Raw genomic sequence first — 26,948 nt, 5'->3', positions numbered from 1 at the left:
TTATTAAGCAAAGAAACAAGTTTTATTTTAGTTTTAAAGTTTATCCGATAGGAAAACGACTTTGGCAGTTCTGCAGTGACCGACGACTCTGAGCAGAGCTATGAGAGCCAAATCTCACGAGAGTGTTGCTCAGACAGAGACAGGTCTCAAACAAAGTTAATTTTCTCCTAATTTGTCGGTCTGAAAATTTCCATTTTGGCGTCAGAATGTTCAGAAGGTATGTGGCTTTTGAAAAATGTGTCCCATATTTACCTAGGTTACTATGGGGCGAAGGAATTGGGTAATAATCTGTGCTCACGTTCATTTTTCCCATAGGACTCAATAGACTCAGGCTATTCTGCTTCCTGTCTCCTAAAGGGGCGGGGGAGTGGGGAAACCCACGTGACACAGATACAGGAAACCGAACCGTAGTGGGGTGTCTCGTTTATAAAACGTCTCTGCTTGTGTTATGACGACCATAAATATATATATATATAAAGGCTATACTAGATGACTCGACCGCGCTGCTGCCAATGCAGAGCGACGTCGTCACACGGCGGCCATCTTGCCACTCATAACATGTTTAATGGTGCATGTACTGCTTAAACAACCTTAACATGCTCCAACAGTTTGGTTTGTTATGAACATCAGAGATGTAGTTATGATACTGCATACTTGTGAATAATGATAAACATTGACAAACGTACTTTTATATGAAAATAAACATAAACGAAGAAAAGAGTGCTGAAAGTTCACGACTGCTTCAAACCGGAAACCGGAAATGCGTTGCTACCAAGCGAACCAATCACAGCCCTCTCGGTCTGCGTTTGGTCTGCGTCGCCTTGACGCATAGTTACAATTTTTGGGAGGTGCACGTCAGTGACGGCGTCAGTGACGGCGTCAGTGACGGCGTCAGTGACGGCGTCAGTGACGGCGTCAGTGACGGCGTGTGGTACGCGTCAACGCGTACCACACGCCGTAGGCACGGCGTCGTTTTGACGCAGAACCATAACTCAGCTTAAAGTCGTCCCGTGAGAAATGTTCCGAGGGGAAAAAACGAATGCGATTAATGCGCTATTTTTCTAGCGCGCTATTTTTCTGTAATTAATTAATCGAAATAAACGCGCTAAAGTCCCAGCCTTAGTTTTTGAGTTTCATTTCTTGTGTTATTACTTGGTTCTTTAGTTTTTTACTGTTTCTGTTAGGATCCGGGTTTGGTTTTATGTTGCCATTCTTGGGTCTGGTCTTGTGTTTCTCTTTACTTCAATTGCTGTTTTACTCTCCTTGGCCTCATCTCTCTGATTCTTGACCCTGTGTCTCGTCAGCCCTGTGAGTAGATCAGGGTCTTTCCCTTCCTCCCTGCTGGTCTGTCTGGAGTTCTCCATTTTTCTAGTGAACCTCTTTTCAATTTGTTTTTGGATTCCCTCCTGTGCAGTGCTTTTTGTTAAATAAAAGACCTCTCCTGCATTTGGGTCTTACAACTTAAATCATAACACAGTGGATAGTAACAACATGACAAAAACTGTTTTGAGTTAGAAATATCATAGAGCTACCTGCCCTGCATTTAAGGATATTGAAAAAAAAAGAAATTGGCAAATAGCTTGTTTATGAAAGACATTTAAATCTAAACATACAACCATAATCTAAACTTTGTGGGAGAAATACTGCAATCACGGGGAAAGAGACAATTATGCCTCGTCTCCACTTCTGTGCATTCAAGTGACAAATCCTTGAGTCCATTCATTCTTAGAGAAACCTCTGACATGGTTGTGAAACATCTCCTGGAGTCTTTGGAGCCCTGTTGAAAAAATAACTTGTGCGGTGGATTTCCAAAAGAAAACATATGCTGTGCTGACATCCAGTGCTAGCACAGCGAAAACAACTAGCAGCCTTTAGAAAAACACACTTCCATGTATTTGGATTATAAAGGTTGTTATAAAAAATTGTTTTTCTACTCCATGGCAGCAACGCATTGGCATCATTACCATTGCCATCCGGGCAATCCACAAATAAAAAAACTGTACTTCCCTGTGTTGAACAACATATGCCAGTGTCAACAGTCATCATGTTTGCTCAAATGATGCTGCCATTGCTACATAAGCAAACAAACTACAGATACCAGGTAGTTTATACCTGGAAGTATGAAGGAAATTGTGAATCATCTACAAAGAAATGTCTTCAGAGTTGGTGACAACACTATAACTGCATTATTAGTCAAATTAGCAAAAATGGACAATCAGCTCTTTCTCAGTGAAGTTATCCAAATGTTACCTTCAACAAGTGGATTTTTTTTTTTTTAAGCAGGAATAGATTTGAGATTGATCACTTATTAGTTGATGTTTTCACACATCACTTTCATTCTTTCATTCATTTTTTTCAAGTGCCAAAGAAAAAAATAACATGAGCGCAGACACTCTACCAGATGATTACCCTTTTCTGCAGGCACACCAAAAGAATCAACATGGCATCAAATGACAGAGTATGATTAAAGCTCCTCTGAATAGCTGACAACATTTGGCTCCAAAAGACATTTTATTGTGCTTGACAGGATATTTTTAATTAAGACGGATTGTGGAATTGATATTGGTCTATAGACAAAATCATGCTGTTTGTAAACAAACCCATGTTTGTTGCTGTGAATTAATTATTTCATTCACCAATGAAAGTCCCCCACTTAACTCTAACTATTGAGCAACTGGTAATTAATTCACACCCTATTCAAGAACACTCATAAACACACACAACACACACACACACACACACACACACACACACACACACACACACACACACACACACACACACACACACACACACACACACACACACACTTACCACAAGTACCACTGCACAGGAACTCTATGACATTTAATTAGAATAACTTCATTATCCTGAGCTTTGAAACACTTCAATCGAAACAAAAACAGATGCAACTAAAGGAGCCACGTGATCAAGAGGAGAGAGGGGAAGATTTCACACATATCATTTCTTTATAAAAGCTTTTCTCCATCCCCTGTGTACAGGTAAACACACAGAAAAACACACTGCAGGAGTCAGTTTGTCCAAGAATAGGTTCAGATATTGGGTTTCAAGCTTCAAGCCAGAATTAGACAGTACGGGAAGCTGATACTCTTGAATATTGAGAGCTCACACTGCTGTGCCCTTCAAACACTTTCTCGAAACTCTCACACACAATATCACAAACACACACCTCCTGGGCCCTTTCACATACCGACACTCACGCACACACGTAAAACTCTCAGACCTCCAGTCTTTTTGACATGAAACTGCACCGTACAGAGTCTATGATCTCATCAGTCTGCCAACTAGAAGGCAGGCTGGGACAGAAGAGGAGCCAGCACACACACTCGCAGGAGTGCACTAATGTGACGAAACTTATGCCAAACGAAGTGAGGACATGCATGAGAGCCGACGCTCACTGACCTGCACCTGCATGAAGGATCCCCGGTAGAAGCAGCATGCTGCAGCCGACAGGGCGCTCCACAGACTGCACCTCTCCGTCATGATGGGCACACAAACACGCACCTTCTCCCGCGTTATTCTTTGTATTTTTCCTCTCCTTCACCTCTCCTTCTGCCGCTGCCGCTTGTGCGCCGGTCCTCTACAGCCCAACCCGGGGCAGTCTAGTCCAAACGGCAGCCTCGGGGATGAGCCTGTCCCACCCCTGCCTGCCTGCCTGCCTGCCTGCCTGCCACTCCGCCTCTATGGTCTTAGCAGCGCTTCAACATAGTGCCGGCGCTGCAAATAAAAACAGCCAACGCCACAGCTGCAGCTCGCGACATCAGCCACGGTACCTGTGCCCGAGCCACTAACAGCTGGCACGCACCACGGCGAGGAATGACACAGCTGCCGACATCCTCCTCTGCTGCCCCGCACCGGCTTCTGCCGCTCCTGGCGCTCCCAGCCTGCACTTTGCTGCTGCTGCTGCTGCTCTGCTTCACTGGGGTGCTAGGGATTACCTCATTGCTTTGCTGATGAAAGGAGTGTGGGTGGGGGGAGGTTGGACCAGAGGGAGGGGGAGAGGGGGAGAGAGAGAGAGTGGGAGGGATGGAGTGAGAGGGAGAGAGAGAGAGAGGGCTGTGGAATTGTGGGCAGAAACCCTACCCGCCCCTCCAAACACACACCCACACACACACACACACACACACACACACACACACACACACACACACACACACACACACACATACGCACATGCACACACACTGCTCCAGTCCTGAGACAATGCTGTCAAGCAGTGCGCGGAGAGGGGGCATTGGAGGGAGCGAAACAGAGAGAGAAAAGTGAGGAGAAGATGGGAGGGGAGAGAGGAACAATTAAAAGATGAGATGATGAATGAAGGAGATTAGGGAAGGAGAGAAACAGAGGACGCAGTTCAGCTTTCAAAAGGAGTCAAACCTTTCTTCTGCCATGAAAGAGGGGGCTGCCCGATCACACATTTTCACATGCCCAAAATGCACCTTGCACAGCAACATGCACAAGGCTACATGCTGTATGCTGCTGTAGCGCTTGTGTCCTGTGGTGAAATTCTGGGCAGGAATGCTCTCTGTTTACAGCTGAATATAACGATGCGAGTCCTAAAAAGCAGCGCAGGCTTGCAGCAAGACAGCTCATTATAAGCTGAAACACTGAGGCAGGTGTTTCAAGGATAACAGTGCGTTTTTCACTGGCCAATTTCACATAGACACACACACATAATGACAAGGAGATGTCAGCAGGGGTGGGGTTCTGTCTCTAGAGGCCTCAGTGAGTGACATCATTGAGGACGCTTCACCATGACAACACACACAGAAAGCGAGCCTTGACAGTATCCAAAATTCTGACACTGCACTTAGTGAAGTCTGCACCACTGCAGGGAGGCAGAGTGGAAGACACAGACGGAGCAATGCACTCACTCTCAAAAAATAAGACCTGCTCCTCCTACCCCTCCTGTGTGTTAGCTGAGGTCGTCTTGGTGCCCCACAAACACACAGTTACAGCATCAAATGATGCCAGCAATCACATTTCTAATCCATGCCTGAAATGCATGCCAGTGGGTCAGAGGAAAAGTGAAAAAAAATAGATAAAGGATGGAGGGAGATAAGGAGCTATACAAACCGCAGGATAGATTCATCAACTTCTGCATCTCATCTTAAACCATCCTGTGCTGGATTAGACAGATTACACAGCGGGGTCACATATAATCTCTTGTTGCTCTACGTTCGTCCGACTCTTGGTTATCTGTAATACCATGACAAAACAATCAGCACAACGCCTACAGTATGTCACATCTGGCAACTGTGCCACTCACACACATACCACACAAATATATAGAGTTAAATCCACTGTTGAGAAAAGCAGTCACCCAAAAATGGAGAAATTGGTTGCACATACAGTAGGATGTTGTTGTCTGGTAACACGTGGTTGAAGTCAACACGTTGATGCAATGTATTGTTTTTGGGGCCGTGGGCAGTCGGCCTGCTCTGACATTAAGAGTCTAAAGTTCTGGGGGCACGGTGGCGCAGCTGGTAGTGCAGCGGTCTCACAGCAAGAAGGTCCTGGGTTCGATTCCCGCCGGGGGACGCTGTGGGTGCTGAAGTGCGTGTTAGTTCCCCCATGACTTCAGTGCCCACACCATGGGTGGGGTTGGCGAAAGGATCTTTCTGTGTGGAGTTTGTATGTTCTCCCCGTGTTCCCCTGGGTAGCTAGTGTGAGCTACCCTCACAAAAACATGCACACAGTCCTGGGCTATACATGCCCCCTCTGGCCAACCGGGGCGCCAGATGGGGTGGGGAGGATCCGGCCGGAATAACGTGATCCTTCCACGCGCTACGTTCGGCCGGAGAAGCCCCACCCTGTCTGGTGAAAAGATGCGGCCTGCTCACTCCTCAGGTTAAGGAGGAGACCTGAGCTCAGTGCAGGGCCCTCCCGGGGTTGGTAGAGGATGGCAATGCCCAGGACTGTCAGTAGGTAGGAGCACGGGGTGGTAAAAATGGGAAAAAAACCGGGATAAAAATATTTATAAAAAAAAAAAAAAAAAAAGAGTCTAAAGTTCTAGAGCGAGCCATCTTCAGTCAGGTCTTACAGTTCCTTTGTGACAACTGCCTGTTTTATCCACATCAGTCTGGCTTTAGGCATTTTCAGTGGAGTGGCAGGGCCACTCCACTGAAAATGCTCTTCTGTCAGTCACTACGGGCTGTCAGATCTGCTGGTCTATACTCAGTCCTCATACTGCTACATCTGTCTGCTGCCTTTGACACGGTCAACCACCACATTCTCCTCTCCACACTGTCAACGCTTGGCATTTTAGGATCTGTCCTCCTGTGGTTCATGTCTTACCTTGCAGAAAGATCCATCAGAATGTCATGGCAAGGACGAGTGTCCAGATCGCATGAGCTGGCAACAGGGGTGCCACAGGGATCGCTGCTTGGCCCTCATCTCTTTTCACTATACACCACTTCACTAGGTGAAATAATCAGCTCTCATGGCTTCTCCGACCACTGCTATGCCAATTACACCCAGCTCTTCCTTTCCTTCCCACCTGGCGACACGGCCGTCTCAATGCGTCTTTCTGATATCTCTGCCTGGATGAAGGACCGTCACCTTCAGTTAAATCTGTCCAAAACTGAGCTCATTGTTTCTCCAGCCAGTCACTCCTTACCTCTTCAGATAAGTGTGCAGCTGGATTCCACCACACTTGTGCCCACGTCTTCTGCTAAGAAACTGGGTGTCATGTTAGACAGCCAGCTGACCTTTAAGGAGCATGTTGCCTCGGTTCCCGGTCTTGCCGAGGAACCTTGCTCTTTACAACATCAGGAAAATCAGACCCTACCTGACATAACATACGACACAGGTCTTGGTTCAGGCTCTGGTCATGCATTGATTAATGTTATTCCTTGTCATATGATGGTGTCTTTTAAGACGTAGCTTTCTTGTATAAAGAGACTATTGTGTTGGGTGGGAAGGGAACACTTTAACAAAAAAAACCCCTATCACTAGCACAGTAGCGGAACATATCAGAGCCGGGCCGGGGGGCGGGGCATATGACCAGGCCCGTTGCAGGCTGCAAAAATACCCGTCTCATTAACACAGCCTACACATGCCCAACAACGTTTTGTTGACCTTTTTTTAATAAATTATATTTTTTGGACTTTATACATCTATCTCAGCAAGTTATTCTTCGCACACAAGCCATCTGAAGCCACGCTATTTGACACACAATTCAAAGCGTTTGATTGTATTTATCAGCACCACAGATAGCGGAAACCCACTTCAGATAATGATATAACATGACAAAGTCCAACAAACCACAAGAACAACAAAAATATAGCCTAACAAAACAAATGCATTTCAGACACAAATTCAACGCATTTCTAGCAGTTCAGCACCACGGATAGCCTCCAGATCACTCTGAAATCACCATCTGACATCCACTCCAACTAATGACAGTAGTGTAGTAAAATTGGCAAAGCGGCCCATAAATTCACATACAAGTTCCAATTCAATTTGAAGTATTGTGGCCTACTCACCACTACTTGAAGGTACTCGGCGAGCCTTGGCCGGGGGCCCGTCAGCTTCATCTCCCACGGGAGGAGGATTAGGGCGAACAAAATATGCATCTAGCTTGGGCAATTTGGCTTTTTTCTTGCTCCCTTTTCTTCTTCTTCTTTGCGTTTTATCGCTCCACTTTTGTGTTTATAACTCCTGCTCATGATTAGGCTGTAGGATTACTGCGTTGTTGACAAGTGATCAATGATGACGCATGACGTTGATAGACAGCTGTTGATGACGAAACATTTTACCCAAAATACATTTGGAGATTCACTTGCAATTTTTGTTTTAATGTTAACTGTGAGGGTGAAAATCTTAGCACAACACAATGCTTTATACCTAAAATGAACCAAGTGGTGCCACAAAAAAAAAAAAAAAAAAAAACTCCGGTCCCGGTACCCCCACCGGCCCCGGGCCGGGGGGGTACCGCCCCCCCCCAGCCCCCCCAGAAGCCCCGCCCGTGCACTAGCATGGCAGCGCCTGTGTCCAACCGGACTCTCAGCAGTCTGACCAGCACTGATCCAGCTGGACCCTCCTACATGTGATTTCTTGCTTTTGTTGTTCTCTCAGATGTTAGTCGCTTTGGATTAAAGATGGAGATCTTCTGAGCTCAGTAGTTAAGCATCACTTGAAAAAATAACAAAGGCACAGAGACCGGTAACAAATGGATAGATAAACCAACATGAATTGCCTTTTCTCACAGTCAATGGTTTTCTCTGTGAAGACATTGACACTAACATTGACTCTAAGCATCTTTGCAAGTCTGATGGAGGGATTAAACACCATTCTTTAGGGAAATATTCCAACATTCAGTGTTTTCACAGCGCTGGTGGCGGGTGTGCCGTCTAAACTCATTGGTTTGAAATCTGTCGTGGGATGAAGTCTGCTAACTGTGATTCACATCATTTTAATATTTATTAAACCAGTCAGTGGACAACTGAATCCTGAGGATGAGACATCATCATCCAAGACGATACAACTTAAACTGACAATATTGCTGTTTATCATATGATAAAGGTGATCACTTAAAAGCACATTTTTCACTTTCATTGTGTGGGCACACAAACACTTGTGTTTAAACCGACCCTAACAATGACCCCAGAAACCCAAGCGAAGTTTAAAAGAGCAACATCTCTCTGAAAAGTTTAATGCTCTTTATACTTCTCCATACATCGATAATTGTGGCATTCTTGAATTTTTCTTTCTTTTTTTTGGAAATAACCCTCCTAAGAGAAGCACAGGATACATTCTGAAAGCTCATACTTGTCTCAAAATGCAATTTTGCATCCTTGGATGAATTACAATAAGTGAAACAGATATTGAGCAACTGTTGAAGGGAGTCGCAGTATTAAAGTCACAATATGTTTTCTTAAAATATCCGACACAAAGAAGAAAAAATGCAATACATGCATCACAGGTTTTTCTTTCATGAGGAGAGGGCTCTGCTACTACTAGTCACAGAGAATTGGCAAGATTTAAATTCAGCTCACATTTAACTGTATCAATTTAATGTGATACTAGTATTTTGAGATTTTTTTTTGTTACACACATACATTTTGCATTTTTCAGTTATCTGCATACAACAAGTCTTGACTAAAAATATCCAACAAATACTTATTTTTGGTGAAAATGCCTTAACAGTCCTGAGTCCCTGACCAGATTGCCAGATGGTTTTGTTGTAATTCATCAATCAGACAGGGGTTCCCACAAAATATTCACCATATGTATCATAAATATATCTTATCTCAGTTGAATATGACTTAATATGTTTTAAGGAAACAGACTTTACAGTTTTGGTCTCTATAGCTAGATTTCATATCAACTGCACTTGTGAATTGGTTATTTAAGTTTTAAAGAGCATGTGTTTTGGCTGGCGTGACTGGCTGTGGGTTGGCCTGAAAGGGTCTGAGAACAAAGCTTAGCTAATCAGGGTTTGTCCAGTTCTTCTTATACAGTCTTTAGACTCATCCTTATTATGTTGTTGTGATTGATTTTCCACGTGCATCTCAACCCCAAATAGTCCAGAATCTTTTCTTTTTCTGTGTGTGTGTGTCTTCCATCATCAATGCATCAAAGTGGCCCTTCCTCTTTTCACCATTGCCATATCTCTCTGCCTGCTCTGTGGTCGATCAAATGCAGCATTTCTCAGGTCATTCTTATCACTGTATTCCTCCTGTCATCCCTCGCCTTCTTATCCACCTGATCAATAGCCTAACATCCTTCTTCCAGCCTCCTTTTCCATCTTATCCTTCTCTCCACTCTCTTCCCTGCCCTTCCCGTCTCTTCCTTGGCCATCCCTCCACCTTCCCCTCCTTCCAGTCTTTTATCTCTCCATCTCCCTCCCCTGCTTGGAGGCGGCCTTCAGTTAAATATTAATTAGTGAGCTTCATCCCGCAGGCTGATAGGGAGGACAATGGAGAATCCCAGCATGTGGCTCAGAGCATCCCACTAATGAAAGTGTGTCTGGGTGTAAAAGAGAGACACACGAGATAGAGGGAGTGTGAGAAGGAAGAGAGGAAAATGTGTGGGCGTGCATGCGTGTGTGAGATAAAAAGAGGTATGCTGAGGGTGCATGAAGATTATATGTGCAAACACATGTGTGATTGTGTCAATGTGTGCACGTGTAAAAAAGAAAGGCCAGGCTCCGCCGGGGGTGCAGACGGGTGCAGTTAATGATTTGTCTGTGTGAGTGTCTGATTTTCATCAGTGTATTTTCACGGGGCGGACCTCATTCACCTGCTGGTTAATCCGCATTGAACCACAGATATGTGTGTCAAAGCATGTTTGAAACATCAGCCTAGAGTAATGATACAGAGAAAGAAAGAGAGAAAAGAGGCTGTTTGGGAGCAATGGGACTTTGTCCCTACAGATGTGTTGGAAAATCCCGATTTAGGTGTGAAATAATGCAATTTAAAGTCAGTTTTCTTGCTGTAATCACATTCAGACGACTAAACCTTTCACATAAGTGCTGCTGCATCAAGTAGACACATCTTGAGTATGAATAAATCAGTGTATAAGAAAGATAAATGTGTCATAATTCTCCATTTCATGTGCTGCTTCATGGCATGCTGACCTTGATAAAGAGCACAAAATAAAAAAAAATTTAAACCAGAGCATAATTCTATCCAAAGATCTTAATCAGGTAAAAAGATTCACCAAAACGCCTTCACCTGCTTCACCTGAGCAATACATGTCGGCAAACACTTTGAACGTCACCTTTAAAGCAGCTGCATATAAAGAATAGCACACACAGTTTGTTTGTGTTTCTGGACAAGAGTCCACATGCTGCGATTTGTCAATCTGTATGCCAGGAGAGGAGCTGGTAGTGATCTTTTTCAGAGGTGCGGAGTCCACAAATTTCCCCCTCTCTCATTTACAGAGACGCCACATTAATTCAGCCCACTGTAACAGGCACACGCGCACGCACACACACACGTTCCCCCCATGGGGTGCAGCTTCAATATAATCAAGCACCACACTGATGCATACGGAAATTTGGAAATTTAAACCATTCGCATAATCAAACATGCTGTAATGCACTGATATGCAGCTGAGCCCCCATCTCTCTCTCTCCCCCACCCCACACACACACACACACACACACAGACACAGACACAGACACACAGTTTTTTTTTGTCTAGAGAGCGTTGTGAGACCCAGACATATGTTAATAAACCTCTTATGAACCGACCCGTCCCGCCTCCCCCTCTTGCCCCTCCCCATCAAAGTACAACCAAACCACAAAAACAGAGCAGGAGACAAAGCGAGGCTGGGCTAAAGTCAAAAATAGATGAACACAATCATAAAACAAGCAGCCATGTCATACATACTCTTCATAAACATTTGGGCTTAGACGGATGGGTTAATTAATAACACAGAACAATCTGGTCCATTTGCACCAGCCATAAACTATTTAAAAGATGCTTTTGACTTTTTCCACGATTCACAAAAAATGCTTGACCAGTTTCTTGTCTCCATGAAAACTGAAAACTGAATGATGACTCATGTTTTATGAGAAAGCACATTAACTTGTCTCAGATGCTTTCAGGCATTTTAATTACCAAGTCTTTGAGAAAATGTATTGATCACTAATTTTCAGACAGCCTCCCTTTAATTACTACATGTAGTCTAATCTTCGTTCTACGTGTGTGTTTGTGTGCATTCGTGGGTGTGTATAAACACATGTGTGAGCGTGCACATGTGAGAGTCCCTGGCCTGGGCGCTCGCATTATGAAAAGGGCCACAGCAAGGGCGACTCCTGATTTAAACATCAGCTGTCATAAATGTTTCAGAGAAATGGAGGGAGATGGAGGGAGTGCTGGCAGCTTTCAGGGAGGTGGGGTGATGGTGGGAGTGGCTGCTCTGGCGACAATTTGGGTGACAAAAACATGCGAACAGGGGGAGGGGGTGTCCAACTGGAAGAAAAGAGTAGGTGCGTAGGGGGATGAAATGATGGAAGCAGCAGTGGTACAAAAACTCTTATGGGTATTATCATTGTGCCATGAAAACTGTCTCATTTTGAGCATTGAATAAAACAACAAACAGTTACACAAGACTTCATTGTAATGCAACAATTACTGTTGTTAAAGTTTCATTATCTGGCACCGCATCGACACTGACAGGCCATAAAACAGCCCAATGTGTCGGAGTGAGTAGAGGCCACCCATCCTAAAATTACACTTCTCAATAACAAGTCAGTCTGGAGACCCGTCGGATCTCACTGGTTGGCTCGTAGTCTCCGGGGGCGACAGCCAATAACTTCAAAATTAAAGCCTTGTGACAAGCTGGTAAAAATTTGAAAGAATGAGGTCTAACCCCAACCTAGCTAACCATATCCAATTATTTAAGTCTAAATTAAATCACCCAGCGAATCAAAGAAATTTCCAAAATGAAAAAAAAAAAAACTGAATGAAACAAAATTGTTTCAAAACAACAACAAAAAATAAAACAGCTGCATTTTTTGATTCTTTTTGAATGTGGATGCTCTTTCAGATGTCTGACTGAAGATATTTTTATTATTATGCGTATATCCCAAAGGAACCTTGAAAGATGGTGCATCACAGCTGAAATATTTTGTAATTGGAATTAAGTGATTATTTTTTATTTTTATTTTATTTTACTTTTTATTAAATATAATACCTTAAAATTCCATGATATAGTAGAGCAGAAAACTGTTTTATTTGCCTTTAAAGCCCAGCAGAAACTGCTTCCAAACTGCATTCAGGACCTGTTCCAGATAAAAGAAACCCGCTATGACCTGAGGGGGAAACTCATGTTTGAGATGACGACAGCAAGAACTAATATTAAAAAGAGATGTACATCAGTTAAGGCCAGAGAAATTTGGAATAGTTGTAATAACAACCTAAAAATGTGTCGCTCTATCGTTAAGTTTAAGAAATTGTTTAAAGAAAATATTGTAAATAAATATAAAACACTATAATTATAAAGTATACTATCAAAAACATTCTAGGATGTGAAATGTCAATTTTATATTTTGTCTTACTTATTTTTTTCTTCTTTATGTATTGTTTGTTTCCACGGAGTAAAAGCTAATGTCTCATATTTTTGCTGATCATAAGAAAAAAGGGTAGGCACTTTAAGCTACGGCTTCAGCCTACACCTTTTCGGCAAAAGAAATGTTTTTGTTTTTTTCTGCCTTTTCATCTTGTTCTGTACAAGCCGAAATAAAGATTCATTCATTCATTCATTCATTCATTCATTCATTCATTCATTCATTCATTCATTCATATTGCTAAGATGTGATCTGTACAGTAAAATTGTGTATCCGCTTTTAAATAAATATATCAATTTTTGGAATCCAGGCTATACATAGTCCATCTTATTTAGGGTCAGAGGTCAATCCCAGCTGTCTTCAGGTGACAGGCAGAGCACAGACTGGACAGGTCATCAGCTCATCACAAGGCCATTCACAGAAAAACGACACAGACAACCATACACACACTCACACATGCTTCTACAGGCAATTCACAATCACCAATTAACCTGACATGCAGGTTTCAGGGAGGGGGGGAGGAAATCCATACCCGGTGAAAACTAATGCAGTCAGGTTAGTTTTGTAAACTCACTGGTGTTAATCATTACGATCCTCCAAACTGGGTATTAACTATCATTGACAAAATTCAGCTCACATTATACACTGTTTGCCTTCAACATAATAAAACCCTAACAAGGTTTTTTGCTGCAGTCAATTTGTTGTGGCTAATGTAAGATGGGCATTTGTTTTACAAAGAAACTACACCTCAGGGTCATAGGAGAAGGCTTTTACCACCACTGGTGATTTACAATCGATACAAAAACAGACCTCCAAGTTCTCAGCTGTCGGCTCTCCATCCCGACTCCCTGTTCTTCCTCCCTTCATCTTTCAGCTGCACTGTTTTCCTCTTACTTCCCACTTTAGAATATTAGTCTTTGTTCATATACAGGATTCATGAAGAGTGATTATTCATCTCCAAGGTCACAAAACAACCTCTTGCCGTCTGTGATCTTTGAAGAGCTTGGCTTGTGTGGAGGGCCCCCCCTGCTGGCTGCAGCACGGGCTGTTTGCTTGTTGTTGAGTGCTGAAATTAGCACTACCTGACTGAAAGTTCAATTAGCTAAATGGCAGTCAGAATTAGGCTAAATGTGGACTGAATCTTGCTGATATGAGCAAACTTATAGAAGGTTATATGCTGATTGTCAGCCACAGTTACATCTGAAGAGTCACATTAAGAATGTAATCCATTAATACTGGAGGATAGCAGTACTTTGCACATTTAGGGTAACATTTATGACTACAGCATAAGCAATGAAAGAAAGAAAGTAAAATATTTTGATATCATGAGCAGGGAGAGATTCAAAAGTCTGGGTTTTTTGTCTTATTTCAAACGCCAACATCTTCAAATATGTGAATTGACAATAACAACAAAATCTCTGATATGCTCGCTCCCTTCAAAGTCACAGGCGTTAAAGGAGAAATAGCCTATTATGTTCTTCTTTTTAAAAATATCAAAGTGTCTTTATGTCTTCCTGAAATGTAGGAATGCAGTTAAAAAATCAGCCTAATTTTTAATGGCTCATAAAAGTTGGTCTTAAGGGGTGGAGTTAACATAAAGACTCTTTTTTACTCCCTCTTGTGTGGGATGTGCCAAAAAGAAGAAAAAAAAGGTGTTGAGACTCCTACATGAATGCATGTATCAGTTGCATTGCTGATTAATCTTTGCCACTATGTCAAGAATATCTTGTGTCCACTTTAGGCTGATGAGACTTCCTGAACTGTAGGATACTACAGTGGTAGGGTGGCGTCATCAGCATGTACTGATGGTAAGCAGGAAAAAGAACCACTCTTTAGTTGTAGCTTTTTTGCATGCTGCAGATATTTCAAAAAAGAAACAGAAAAGGAGGAGAAAGGGGCCTTGGTCATGCTTAGAGAGATGAAACCAGCTTTGGATGCCAGTTTTGCAAAGATAGTTTGTGGATATTTGCATTAATTAATACATCACTTCATATTACATTGTCATCATCAGTAGACAACGTTTTCTGATACAATGCGAAAAATACAAAAATACAATGAGAACATTCTCAGGCCAGCTTTGGTTGCGCAACCTTTAAAATAGCTGTCGTTGAACCAGTAACACTCTACGTTGTAAGACCACAGGTTGGGATCTATGACAAAAGATGTTTTTTCATACTATGGACCCGTTACCACAAACTGTAATTCAACTGGATAAAAACATCTGGACATTTGGAAGAAACACATCTTGACAAAGACTTACCAGAACATATTGGTCCTGATTCTCTGCTGGCTTCATGATGCTGAAAAGGGAGGAAAAAAGGAAGTTAAGGGAGTCAAATCAATGTACAAGGCATACAAAAGAGAGAAAATGTAAAAAGAGGAAAAAGGTGTTGAGCCTCTGTTCAGATTGTGTATGCATGTGCTTTGATTCACACATTTGTGCTTTTGTGCTTGATCTACTCTTGTAACAGGTGCATGTTACCACAAACGGAAGAAGAAGGGAAAAGAAATCTGTATTCCCATGACGGTCCATAGCAGGCTTTCAACTGGGTAAAACACAGATGCTGCTCGCCCTCTTGGAACCCCCCCCCCCAAAAAAAACCCACGGAGCATCTCAGATTTCTGAATATGGACAGGGCATCTCCAATCTCTCAAGCACCATCGGTTGCACTTTAACACTCAGGATGGATCCCAATCATGTGTCAAGACCCCCGCTGTGCTGCTGTCTCTGAAGCCCTGTAGCGGGGTACTGCTATGCAGCTTTGTAACATGAAGCACAAGAAAGCAAAGGGGTTAACTACACCCTCAGACAAGTTTAAAGATCAGTCAGCACAACTCCATGATGAGTCTCAAAGGGCTCACAGCAAAGATGTGTTACACACAAGTACAGAGAGGTCAGATCAACAGATCTCACTGTGGCAGTGGGCTGGGGAGTGTTAATAAGTCCCACAGTAGAGTTTCTGCACTGCCTACCAAAGCTGAGCCAGTCCTGTAATGGTAAAAAATAAATAAAAAACGGCACAACATGGAACATTTATTTTTGCCTCGTGCAACAGAAACTATTTGAAGTTGTGCCATGGTGAATAATATTCATCCTGGTTACGTATGCAATCATTAAAAGAAAAAAGTCTGAGACATAATCCTTTGTGTTTGCAAACAGTGCAATAGGAAATCCAATCTTCCAAAGAATCCACCCAAGAGTTAAAAATGAAACTCATAATTCAGTATCAGATGTGTACAAATGAACATGACAGGATGGATTCATGTCACCTGTACCTCACCGTGAAGAATGTGGGCAAATGTGCTACCAGCCAAAGACAGGAACCATTTTACTGAAGGGATGACTTATTTTAATTTCATATGAGCAAATTCAGCATGCATGGAGCACAACACAAGAACCTCACACAACTTACACATCACTGCAGAAAATAAAACAAGCAAGAATCAAAATCTTTAGATGGTTTCAACGGGTTTTAGTTGCCACATATTTGCCCAAATTGGCTCTTACTAAATGGCTACACAGATCACACCAGGGAGCATTCATTCATTTATCTGGGTCCAAAAGATGTGAGTAAATAAATTAAAGGCATCTTATTTTAGAGCCAAATTTTATCAGCCACCCAAAAGCTTCACTAACTTGGATTGATATTTTATGCTGTCTGAAAAAGAAGCCCAAGCAAAGTAGCAGAGATCCGTGGAATCTAGACAGAGCGACTGAGAGACGGTTTGATTTATGGTTGAACTGACAGAGGAGGGAGCGCTCTTTAATGTGCACATGTATACGCAACCTGGAGTTTTCACTACATAGCCATATTTCCCACGGTCCCTGGGTTAAAGTCGCAGGCTGAGACTCCAGACATCTGAGCCCTTGCATCTAGGTACATGGTGGACTTTTCATGCATTCACATACACAAGGGTGTAACCTGATACACGTAGTCTGCTTTTATGCGAGGGGCGCCAGGGGCACAGGGATTGGCATGCCATGGGAAAAGAAGCAGGGAAGAACAATTTGTTTGGCTTAAGTGGGTTGGGGTTGCAAGGTTTGCATTTCTCTCTCAAACTCTCCAACTTCTGACTTTATTGATAAATCATCGACAATATTAAGAAATGCAAGCAGCAAATGCACTGAAAGATTATTTTCTTTGGTCTTTTGTGTATAAGAAGAATCTATGTGAATTAGGAAATCCTATAATCAGTAAAATAGTTTTTTAGCAGCATTTGATCAATAAACTCCAAATCTGAAATGTTAAGATAATGTGTATCATTGAGCTAATACTAAAAATCTACTAAAAATCAACTTCAGTTACTGTTGAGATAGCCTCCAATGTTTTTAGTCAGTCAGCCTTTTTTTGATGGATGGATGGATGGATGGATGGATGGATGGATGGATGGATGGATGGATGGATGGATGGATGGATGGATGGATGGATGGATGGATGGATGGATGGATGGATGGATGGATGGATGGATGGATGGGAAATGTAGCTTTCTCTTTAAAGCCCTCTGAGGGAGGTTTTGCTGTGATGCAGTACAAATAAACTGAGCAGAACTGAATATTTTATAATCTTTTCATATATTTAGCATGTTAAAAAAAAAAGAAAAAAAAAATATTCTCCAGTTAGTGGCAGAACACTAACATGATTAAATCTACAGAACATGGAGCTCTTAATCTAAAATCGATAAAAAAAGAGCTGCTCAGAAATGTATCAACTTCAAAATATTAAAGGTATTGTGACATGAAAAACACATTTTTCTTGATTTTTTGTGTTTTGTTGGGTGTCTTGACATCAATTACACCCAAAAAACAACGAACTTTTAACATTCAGTGTATTGTGTGCTTTCTGGGATTTTCCGCATAACTATGCAAAAACAGGTTTGGTGGCGGGTCGTTACGTATAAACCCGCTAAATCACCGCCCCCTCCACCCAGCTCCCTGCCTCCTCTCCTCTCCAGCGCACCATAAAGGCTGATTTATGGTTCCGCGTTACACCGACGCAGAGCCTACGGCGTAGGGTTACGTGGCGACGCGCACCGAACGCTGAACCCTATGGCGTAGGCTCTGCGTCGATTTAACGCGGAACCATAAATGAGGCTTAACACGGAGCTGTTTAGAGCCTCTTTTGTTCTAATCACCGGAGGAAAACTGCTAAGAAGACCCGCGGCCACTGACTGGACTTAAGATAAGGGGACACTGTTGCTTGCATGCCTTTATTTTTATGATTGTTTGCTGTGGACTGTCTGCTTCGCCCTGCTGCTTTTCCGTGCATGCTTCGCCTGTCGCTCCCGGCTTAACTCTCCGAGCGTATTGCTCGCGGGGAGCTGCAGTCCCGGTCCTCTGGTCCCGGTTGGACTTCATCCCCGGGCTGTAGCCGCCCTGTCTGGGCTGTGTGTCGGTGTTTGTGGTTCGGTGTGCGCGCGTGTGTGTGGAGACGCCGGCAGAAGTGTGTAGCGGTTGGTTGGAGGAGGTTGGGAGGAGGAGCGGCGCAATGATTGACAGGAAAGGGGGAAAAGGACGCGTTTTTCACGGCGCAAAAAAACACTGTCATAAAAAGCCAGGAATGGAGTACTAGAGTGAAGTTTTTCTTGTTACACTCTTTTAGACACATTTGAGGGATGTTGGCCAAGACTTTTAATAGTGTTAAAAGCATGTTAAAAATGATGTCACAATACCTTTAAGTAGGAAAATAAAATTATGCTCCCCAAGTCAGTAATGGTTAATTCATGAAACGAGTGAAATAAAGAAAAAAGGCACCTGTAAATGCTGTCAGATTTTCTTTGTGCCTCTGTTGGCTCTATCCCTGCCCAATCCTTAGGCTCACAGGGGGAATCAGACTCTAAGCATCCATCTTCACAGGCTGCATCCCCCCCCTGTGTGAGGGGATCAGATGAAGGCTCTGTCATGGACTCGGCGTTCACCGCTCCGTGTTCCTCTGATTGAAGTTCTGCTCTCGAGCCACCAGAGAGCGACACATCTTCACCGGCAGCCATGGGCGCAGAGATGATGTTTTGGCCGTAAGTATTGCTGTCTTCACCTGTAGGTTCATGCTGTGTGTTGGAATCGGTTAGAGAGTCTTCTTTGATCCCACTGTCAGCAGTAACTCCTTGCACACCTTCAGCCACTTTGGATAATACACCTGTGTGTGTAAAAGCCACATGATCATGGTCCCCCGCAGGTCTCTGACTTTGACTTCTGTTCAGGCCGCTTTTGACTCCACTCTTCTTGCTGCTGCTGGACAATCCTTAGGAAGAAATGGACGATATAAGTGATAAAGAAAAAAAATGAGTAAGGTGTAAAAAAAAAAAGAAAGAGAAACTAAGCAAATCATAGGAATTGTATCACAGCTGATTGCATGTTAGGTTGCCAGGCTCCTGTAATAACACTTCTTCTAGGTCCTAAATTGTTCATATTATATATAAATGATATTTGTAAAGTGTCTAAAATAATAAATTATTTCTTGTTTGCTGATGATACAAACCTTTATTGTTCAGGGAAGAATTTGGAACAGCTGCTGAATGTGGTGGAAGGAGAACTGAAAAATGTGAAGGCATGGTTTGATATCAATACGTTATCATTAAACCTAACTAAAACTAAATTCATAATTTTTGGCACTAGAAAAAAAAATAATCATATAACAATTAAAATTAGTGGTATGGAAATAGAAAGAGTATATAAAAATAAGTTCCTGGGGGTAATAATTGATGATAAACTTAGCTGGAAATCACACATAAATAGTGTAAAATCAAGAATGTCTAAAACCCTAGCAATAGTAAATAAAACAAATTATTTTTTCTGTCAAAGAGCAGCAGTTTTTAATGTATAACTCACTCATTGTTCCATACATGACTTATTGTGTGGAGATATGGGGTAACACCTATAAAACAAATACAAACCCTATTTTTCTATTACAGAAAAGAGCTTTAAGGATAATTAATAAAACCGACTATTATGAACCAACAAATAATCTTTTTATTAAATATAATACCTTAAAATTCCATGATAAAGTAGAGCAGAAAACTGTTTTATTTGCCTTTAAAGCCCAGCAGAAACTGCTTCCAAACTGCATTCAGGACCTGTTCCAGATAAAAGAAACCCGCTATGACCTGAGGGGGAAACTCATGTTTGAGATGACGACAGTAAGAACTAATATTAAAAAGAGATGTACATCAGTTAAGGCTAGAGAAATTTGGAATAGTTGTGATAACAACCTAAAAATGTGTCGCTCTCTCGTCAAGTTTAAGAAATTGTTTAAAGAAAATATTGTAAATAAATATAAAACACTATAATTATAAAGTATACTATCAAAAACATTCTAGGATGTGAAACGTCAATTTTATATTTTGTCTTACTTATTTTTTTCTTCTTTATGTATTGTTTGTTTCCACTGAGTAAAAGTTAATGTCTCATATTTTTGCTGATCTAAAGAAAAAAGGGTAGGCACTATAAGCTACGGCTTCAGCCTACACCTTTTCGGCAAAAGAAATGTTGTTTTTTTTTCTTCCTTTTCATCTTGTTCTGTACAAGCCGAAATAAAGAAAGACTCATTCATTCATTCATTCAAGTGCTGATAATGACTGCTGCAGCTTTTACCTCTGGTACTCTTGTCCTTCTTCCTCATCAGTAGCCGGGGCAGCGTGCCCACATGTGTGTAGTCCTCACTGGAACGGACATAGCTGGCAGTGCGAGGACGGATACCCTCCAAGTCATCCAGTGTGGTCTCAGAGAGAGGACTTAGCCTCGCTGTGATGACACCTTCACTGTGAACTTCTGGTACACTTCCTGATCGGAGTCCAGACTTTGACTTAGAGGTCTTGGCGTCTGGTTTCTCAGAGGACCGGCGAAAAGAGAGGTTGGTCAGGCTGCCAAACCATTTGAAACCTTGAAAGGGGAACAATGTGAGAGGATGAAAGAGTTAACATGCCCCAACATATCTGCAATTTAGTCATCAAAGCCACATTTTGCTGTTTCATTTTATTTTTAATTTTAATTTTTTGTTCTGTTCTATTGCTGCACTATTGAAACGGTTCTTTTATGTTTATTTTGTAAGGTGTCCTCTAGCTAACTCATTTAAAGGTGTTGCTACAAGATTAGTTGAAGATTCATCAAGACCCATCAACATGTACAAGAGAGTTCAGAAGGTCATTCTGCCCGAGCCGTCAAACTCTGAATCACCTCCATCAGCTTGGTTTAGTGGATGCACCCCACTCCTGCTGGCAGGTTGATAACGGCATTTTCTTTAGAATTTATATGAATAATTTCAGTTTTTAACCATTAAGGCTGCTTGACTGCTGAACTGTGTAATTATCTTTTAACTTTACATTGCATTACATTTAGCAGATGCTTCTATCCAAAGCGACTTACAACAGAGGGAAAAAAAAAGATCAAGCCGCAGTTAACGTGGTAAACTATGCCCGGTACTAGGGCTGGGCGATATATCGAGATTTTAATATATATCGATATATTTTCAAACACGATATGGTACGAGACAATATCGTTTATATCGATTTAAAAAAAAAAAAAAAAAAAAAAAAATTACATTTTTTTTAAATGATTTTGACAAATTGACTTGAATGTTTTATTTGAGATTTGCACAAATGTTTTGTTATTTGCACAACTGTCAACCTCATTGGAAAAGTCTGCCTGTTACTGTCTACATTGTATTAATTGCACAGTGTATTTTAATTTAATTGTTATGCAGGAAAGGGATATTTGTTTTATTTTATTCAAGAAGCATTTTTATTCTATATATGCAGGCAGTTTATTTCATTTGTTTTATACATTTTGATATTGTGCAGACCTCTGTTAATAAATGTACCTGTGTGACATTTGGCACGAGGCTTTGTATTAAAACTGACTGTTTTTTTAAGGGTTTGCCTCAGAAAAAAAAGAAGCTAACAGAGATGCTATAATGCTTTGGGGGAAACCCCAATTAAGGCACAGAAAAAATATCGAGATATATATCGAGTATCGCCATTTAACTAGAAAATATCGAGATATGACTTTTGGTCCATATCGCCCAGCCCTACCCCGTACCAAGAGTCACATGCCGTATTGAGTCAGGTAAGCTCAGATTTTTCATTTTGTAAAGCGCATTGTGGTATGAATGGGATACAGAGGCAATAAAAGAGAAAGACTTCTGGTCATTAGTGGGTTTTTTTCAACTTTGGCAGGAACGACAGTAGTGGAAGAGATGTTTTTGTTGATGTTTTGGTTGATAGGATGATAGGCGGGCATAACCAGGACATTGATCTTTGACATGTTAAGTTAAAGGTGATGTTCCTTCATCCGTGCAGACAGATCAGAGAGGCAAGCTGAGTTTCAGCAACAGATGGTGGAGTCTGGCGGGAAGGACAGGGAAAGTTCATTTATAGAAGTGATGCAAGTAGCCACGTAAGTGGATGATCTGGCCCGGAGAGGTGGTGTATACGACAACCAGATGGGTCCCTAGCACCAAGTCTTGGGGCATCCCTGTAAAGAAGTGATGAGATGAGAACATTTGTCCTTCCCATGACATGCTGAAGGAATGCCTGGCGAGATGGAAATGTGTCTGAGTCAAGCGTAGTATTTATTATACATGTAATAGAGCTACTGTATGATGGTAATCTATTATTATTTGATTTTAATACGCCTTTATTTATTCATTGATGTTAGTACTTTTAAATTATTATTTTTTGTAGACTTTTTTTCTACTGGGTCTACTGGTAGATATATTTTATACTTCAGCCATGTTGCCTTTGCACTTTGCACTCTAAAACATTATATCTCCTTTTCTCACATTTGTAGTACACAGACAAACTCCAGCTTTAGAAAAATTGGAAAGCTTTTCTAAAATGCAACAGAAACACAAATGTGTTCATTGTTTAGTTGTTTAATCGGTTTTAAAGGGTTAAGCCTGCAGGCACAGGTAGAAAGACTTTCATAGTCTTCACTGTATTAAGTAGATCTAAACAAAGCTTGTATTTAATGCCTTTAAAATACTAAAAACATAATGTTAGGAGAGAAAGCAAAGGACTGGTTCTTCTTGTAAAACTAACAATGCTATTAAAAGTATGAATGTACCTTGTTTACTTTTTCTCAAAACAACTGTGTGTGGAATTTCTTTTCTGTACTTCCAAAAAGTCTCAACTTCTGTGGGTATGGAGTTTATATTTTATATTTCCCTTGTGATCCTCTTTCATTTCACTTGCATAGTTTTTATCCATCCAGAAATTTTTTTTTGTTTCATACTTAAACGAAAAATTGCAAGTTGATATGAATTTCCTTTTGGGAATCAAATGTGACTCCTGAGAAATTTGTAGACGGAAGAAAAGATAGGTGTGAGGTGTCAGGAGTACATGACATGATTTAAAAATGTTTTCTAGCTGGAGGCCGTAACAACAAATGATATATTAGATGTGGTGTTTCAAGCTTGTTCTGCTTGTCCCAAAGTGACAAAAGTTCTTCTGACGCAGCTTGAAAAAATCTTTTTTTTGTCCTGGTGTTTTCCCTCATGTTGTTTGAAGACATAGAACCATTTAACCGGGGAATATTTGTCTGAATTTGTACATTTGTATGTGAGAAGGAATGCATGGGCAGATGGTCCTGCTTGTTTGTCTCTGTATCAGTTCTAGCAGGCACTAGGTGACCTTTTAAATCTGCATTTTGAAACAACAAAATTTGAATTTTTGGCAAATGTTTGACAGTCACATTATATGAATATCCAAACAAAGATGCAAAGTCCTTACAGTCACTGGCTTCATTTCACGTCATCCTCATCAATGTAATTCTGACTGACAGAGCAGAATGTGTCATGATGCCAAAGAAAGAGCTGCTGATTTACAGAGCTTCAAGCAAACACTGACGGTACTCACTCAGTTTCCGAAGGCTCATGTTGAGGTTGAGCTGGAGGGGACTTTCAAATAAAATGCTGTAGTCAAACAGGGTAGAAGACGGATGATAACTCTGTGCTGATTAAGATTAACCTTGTTATACACCACATTTCCTCCACTGTGGTTGAGGCACAGTACTTCGATTAAACCTAAGAGATGTGCAAATAGGGCAAAGGAGTAGACCTGTTACTTCCTGTACAGCTGACAGCACCAGTGCTAAGAGGAAATGGAAGGTTTTGTTCTGAATATACATATATATTTACATGTGTTTATGGATACATATAAGCAAACACACAGAATATGCAGAATTTATACATAAAATACATAATGTTTCATACAGTGTAACAAAGGGGAGATTTTTTGAAAATGTAAACTAAAAGTGGAATAGGAATAGAAAATGGGGTCTTAACTAATTATACATTTAGCAACAACAGTCTTCATAATAGTTTGATCTATGTTGGTTATTGTTGATGACATAACCCTGTTAAACCTGTTTTGTCAAAACTTAATCAGACATGACTTTTTGCACTAACTAAGGCTTTTATTTGAGTGAGTGAATGAATGTGTATCCGTATGTTATCATGTGGTACCGGGGACAGTCTCTGCTGCAGAACAGTTTTTGAGATCAGTCACAAGAAAATGTAATACTTGAAAGTCAACAACATCTCTTGTCACATTTTCTCTAGGTGGATTCTGTGGCTTTTACTGATGTCAGCTTCACTGAAAATGAAGACAGAGAGAGGGGAAACTGGAGTCAAACCTGGGCCAGCAACATGAGGGCTGTAGAATCTGTATGTGGGGCACTTATTCATCCCGGGTGCAGTTTTTGTACACCATCATTCTCACTTTGTCTGTAAATTCAGTTCAATTCAATTTTATTTATATAGCGTCTATTACAATACAAGTTGTCTCTAGGCAATTATTACATAAACATAAACAATGAAAGGTAAAAACTCCCCTAGAGGGAGAAAAATCTTAAAGCCAAACAGTGGCAAGGAAAATCTCCCCTTTAGGAGGGAAGAAACCTTGAGCAGGACCTGGAGCATTAGGGGGATCCTCCTGCTGAAGACCAGTCGGGTAGAGCAGGACAAGGAAGATAAGAAAGAGAGAATGAAGAACAGATTCAGAATGAAAGCACAAATGTTTTGTCAAAATATTACACAAGACAAAATATAATAGTAGTCATTATCCGTTAGCTGGAGAACTAAGAGTTGAATGTACATATGACTGATACACGACTAGCTGATGTACGACAGAGATGAATATAAACAGGTGTAGACAGCAGACTCTGGAGGGTGGGACTACAGGTCAGGATGCAGGTCCGGAAGTCGTGGCCTGTACAGAAGAGAGAAAAAAAGGGGGCAGACCAGCAAAACAAACTATAAGAAAAATTAAGAACAATTATGCTTATGAGGTACTTCTTATTAATAACTGAGGGTTGAGCTGAAGAAAGGAAAGAGAAGAGGAGAGAATAAGGGTGAGAGACACCGCTCAGTGGATCATGTTGGTGTCCCCCTGCAGCGTATAGGCCTATAGCAGCATATCTACAACAAAGCTATGTTTAAGACGAGCTGCTCTAGTCTCGTCCTGCAGCTGCAGCTTTGACTACTGGCCCTAACACACTACAGTTTACACTAACTATAGGCCTCACCAAACACATTCACAGAATGTTCTATAGTTCATAGTTAGCTGTGGCCTGTCACATGAGTACTGGGACTACTGATGAAGGAAGGAAACCAAGGGACCCATCCCCTTCACATGTTATGTCCTTATCCTACATACAGTACATTTATATGTGTAAGGCATTTTCAAATCAATTTGAAGCAGCTGTGCTGGAGTGGTTGCAGGGTGCCCTGTGCTGCCAGGGGCGTGTCCAGTCGGCAGCAGTCCTGTACATCTCTCTGCCCAGTAGGGCTGTTCGATTTTGCCCAAAAAAAAAATCTCGATTTTTTTCTCTCAAAATCCGATTTTCGATTACGATTACGATTATTTTGTGAATTGACAAAAGGCAAAGAAATGATTTCAAATATGCTGTTTTTTTATTGAACATTTGCCCCATTGGGCTTTAAGTGCAAACTTTGCTCTTATTAAACCAAAAATGAATGAATAAAGTGCAAAACTCTGTAAAATAAGTTGGAAAAAAAAAATATAATAAAATATAAAGTTTTATCTCTGAAAAAAAAATCAGCAAATCAGCACTTGCAAACATACAGTAAGTTATATTTCCAATTAAATAAAACAAGACATTTTCTAATTAAACTAAACTGGTTCTTTGCATGCTAAATAATAATGCAACCCATGAAGGAGGTAGAGGTGTGTAATGTCAGTCATTACATTTGCTATTCACATTTGCAAGTTTTTTGCAAGGAACACGAGCCGGTCTACGGCATCTGGCTTGAGGGATGGATGCCCAGTGGCATGTTACAACGCCCCCTCCTACACTAAAGAGCCTCTCCAATGGGGCACTTGTCGCAGGTATTGAGAGGTATTTCCATCAATCATTAATATGGTATCAATCATTAATATGTGTGCAGACAAGGTAAAAAAAAAAAAAAAGTGAAAAATCGATTTTACGATTTTCACGTTTTAACATCGTTCTAATTACATAATCGCGATTACGATTTAAAATCGATTAATCGAACAGCCCTACTGCCCAGCGGCCTTCTTTGGATGTCGGCCTTGGTGCCTGATCCGTGGCCGGGGGACATGTTGGTCCTGTTTGGGTTAGGGTTGCATCCCGGCACCTGGGCTCCTGTGGCCACCATGGGCTCAAAAGGAGCGAGAGGCCTTTCTGCCCCTAACCTGCCCCCCTACCTCCCAAACCTAATCGGACACACGTGCATGTCGTGTGGTGTTTATTCCAAATACTACTACACATTCATTTACTTACATCACAGGACAGCATGTAGTTACCACACTGCCCCCATCACTGTATTGTCTGTTTTCTTTCCTTTCTGTTTTCTTGCATCTTACTTTCGGTGACTTTAATTCTTTTTGGTAGAATCAGGGGTTCAGGGGTTAATAAAATAGGGTAGACTGT

General features: G+C 41.4%; 1 protein-coding gene across 1 annotated transcript in view; it reads right to left on the bottom strand.

Annotated features, from left to right (window-relative positions):
• sh2d3ca (SH2 domain containing 3Ca) overlaps positions 1-24,008 on the bottom strand; it is an 80,055-nt gene extending 56,047 nt beyond the window's left edge. The window contains 4 exon segments of the mRNA XM_061734291.1: positions 15,303-15,342; positions 18,795-19,281; positions 20,631-20,918; positions 23,891-24,008. Coding sequence (XP_061590275.1) covers positions 15,303-15,342; positions 18,795-19,281; positions 20,631-20,918; positions 23,891-23,909 — 834 coding nt within the window. The 5' untranslated portion in view covers positions 23,910-24,008.
• Positions 24,009-26,948: the final 2,940 nt, after the last annotated feature.

Source organism: Cololabis saira, chromosome 11 (genome assembly GCF_033807715.1).
Source record: "Cololabis saira isolate AMF1-May2022 chromosome 11, fColSai1.1, whole genome shotgun sequence".
NCBI lineage: Eukaryota > Metazoa > Chordata > Actinopteri > Beloniformes > Belonidae > Cololabis > Cololabis saira.
Note: the sequence above shows the minus strand (reverse complement) of the source record. Positions and strands in the feature narration are given on the sequence as shown.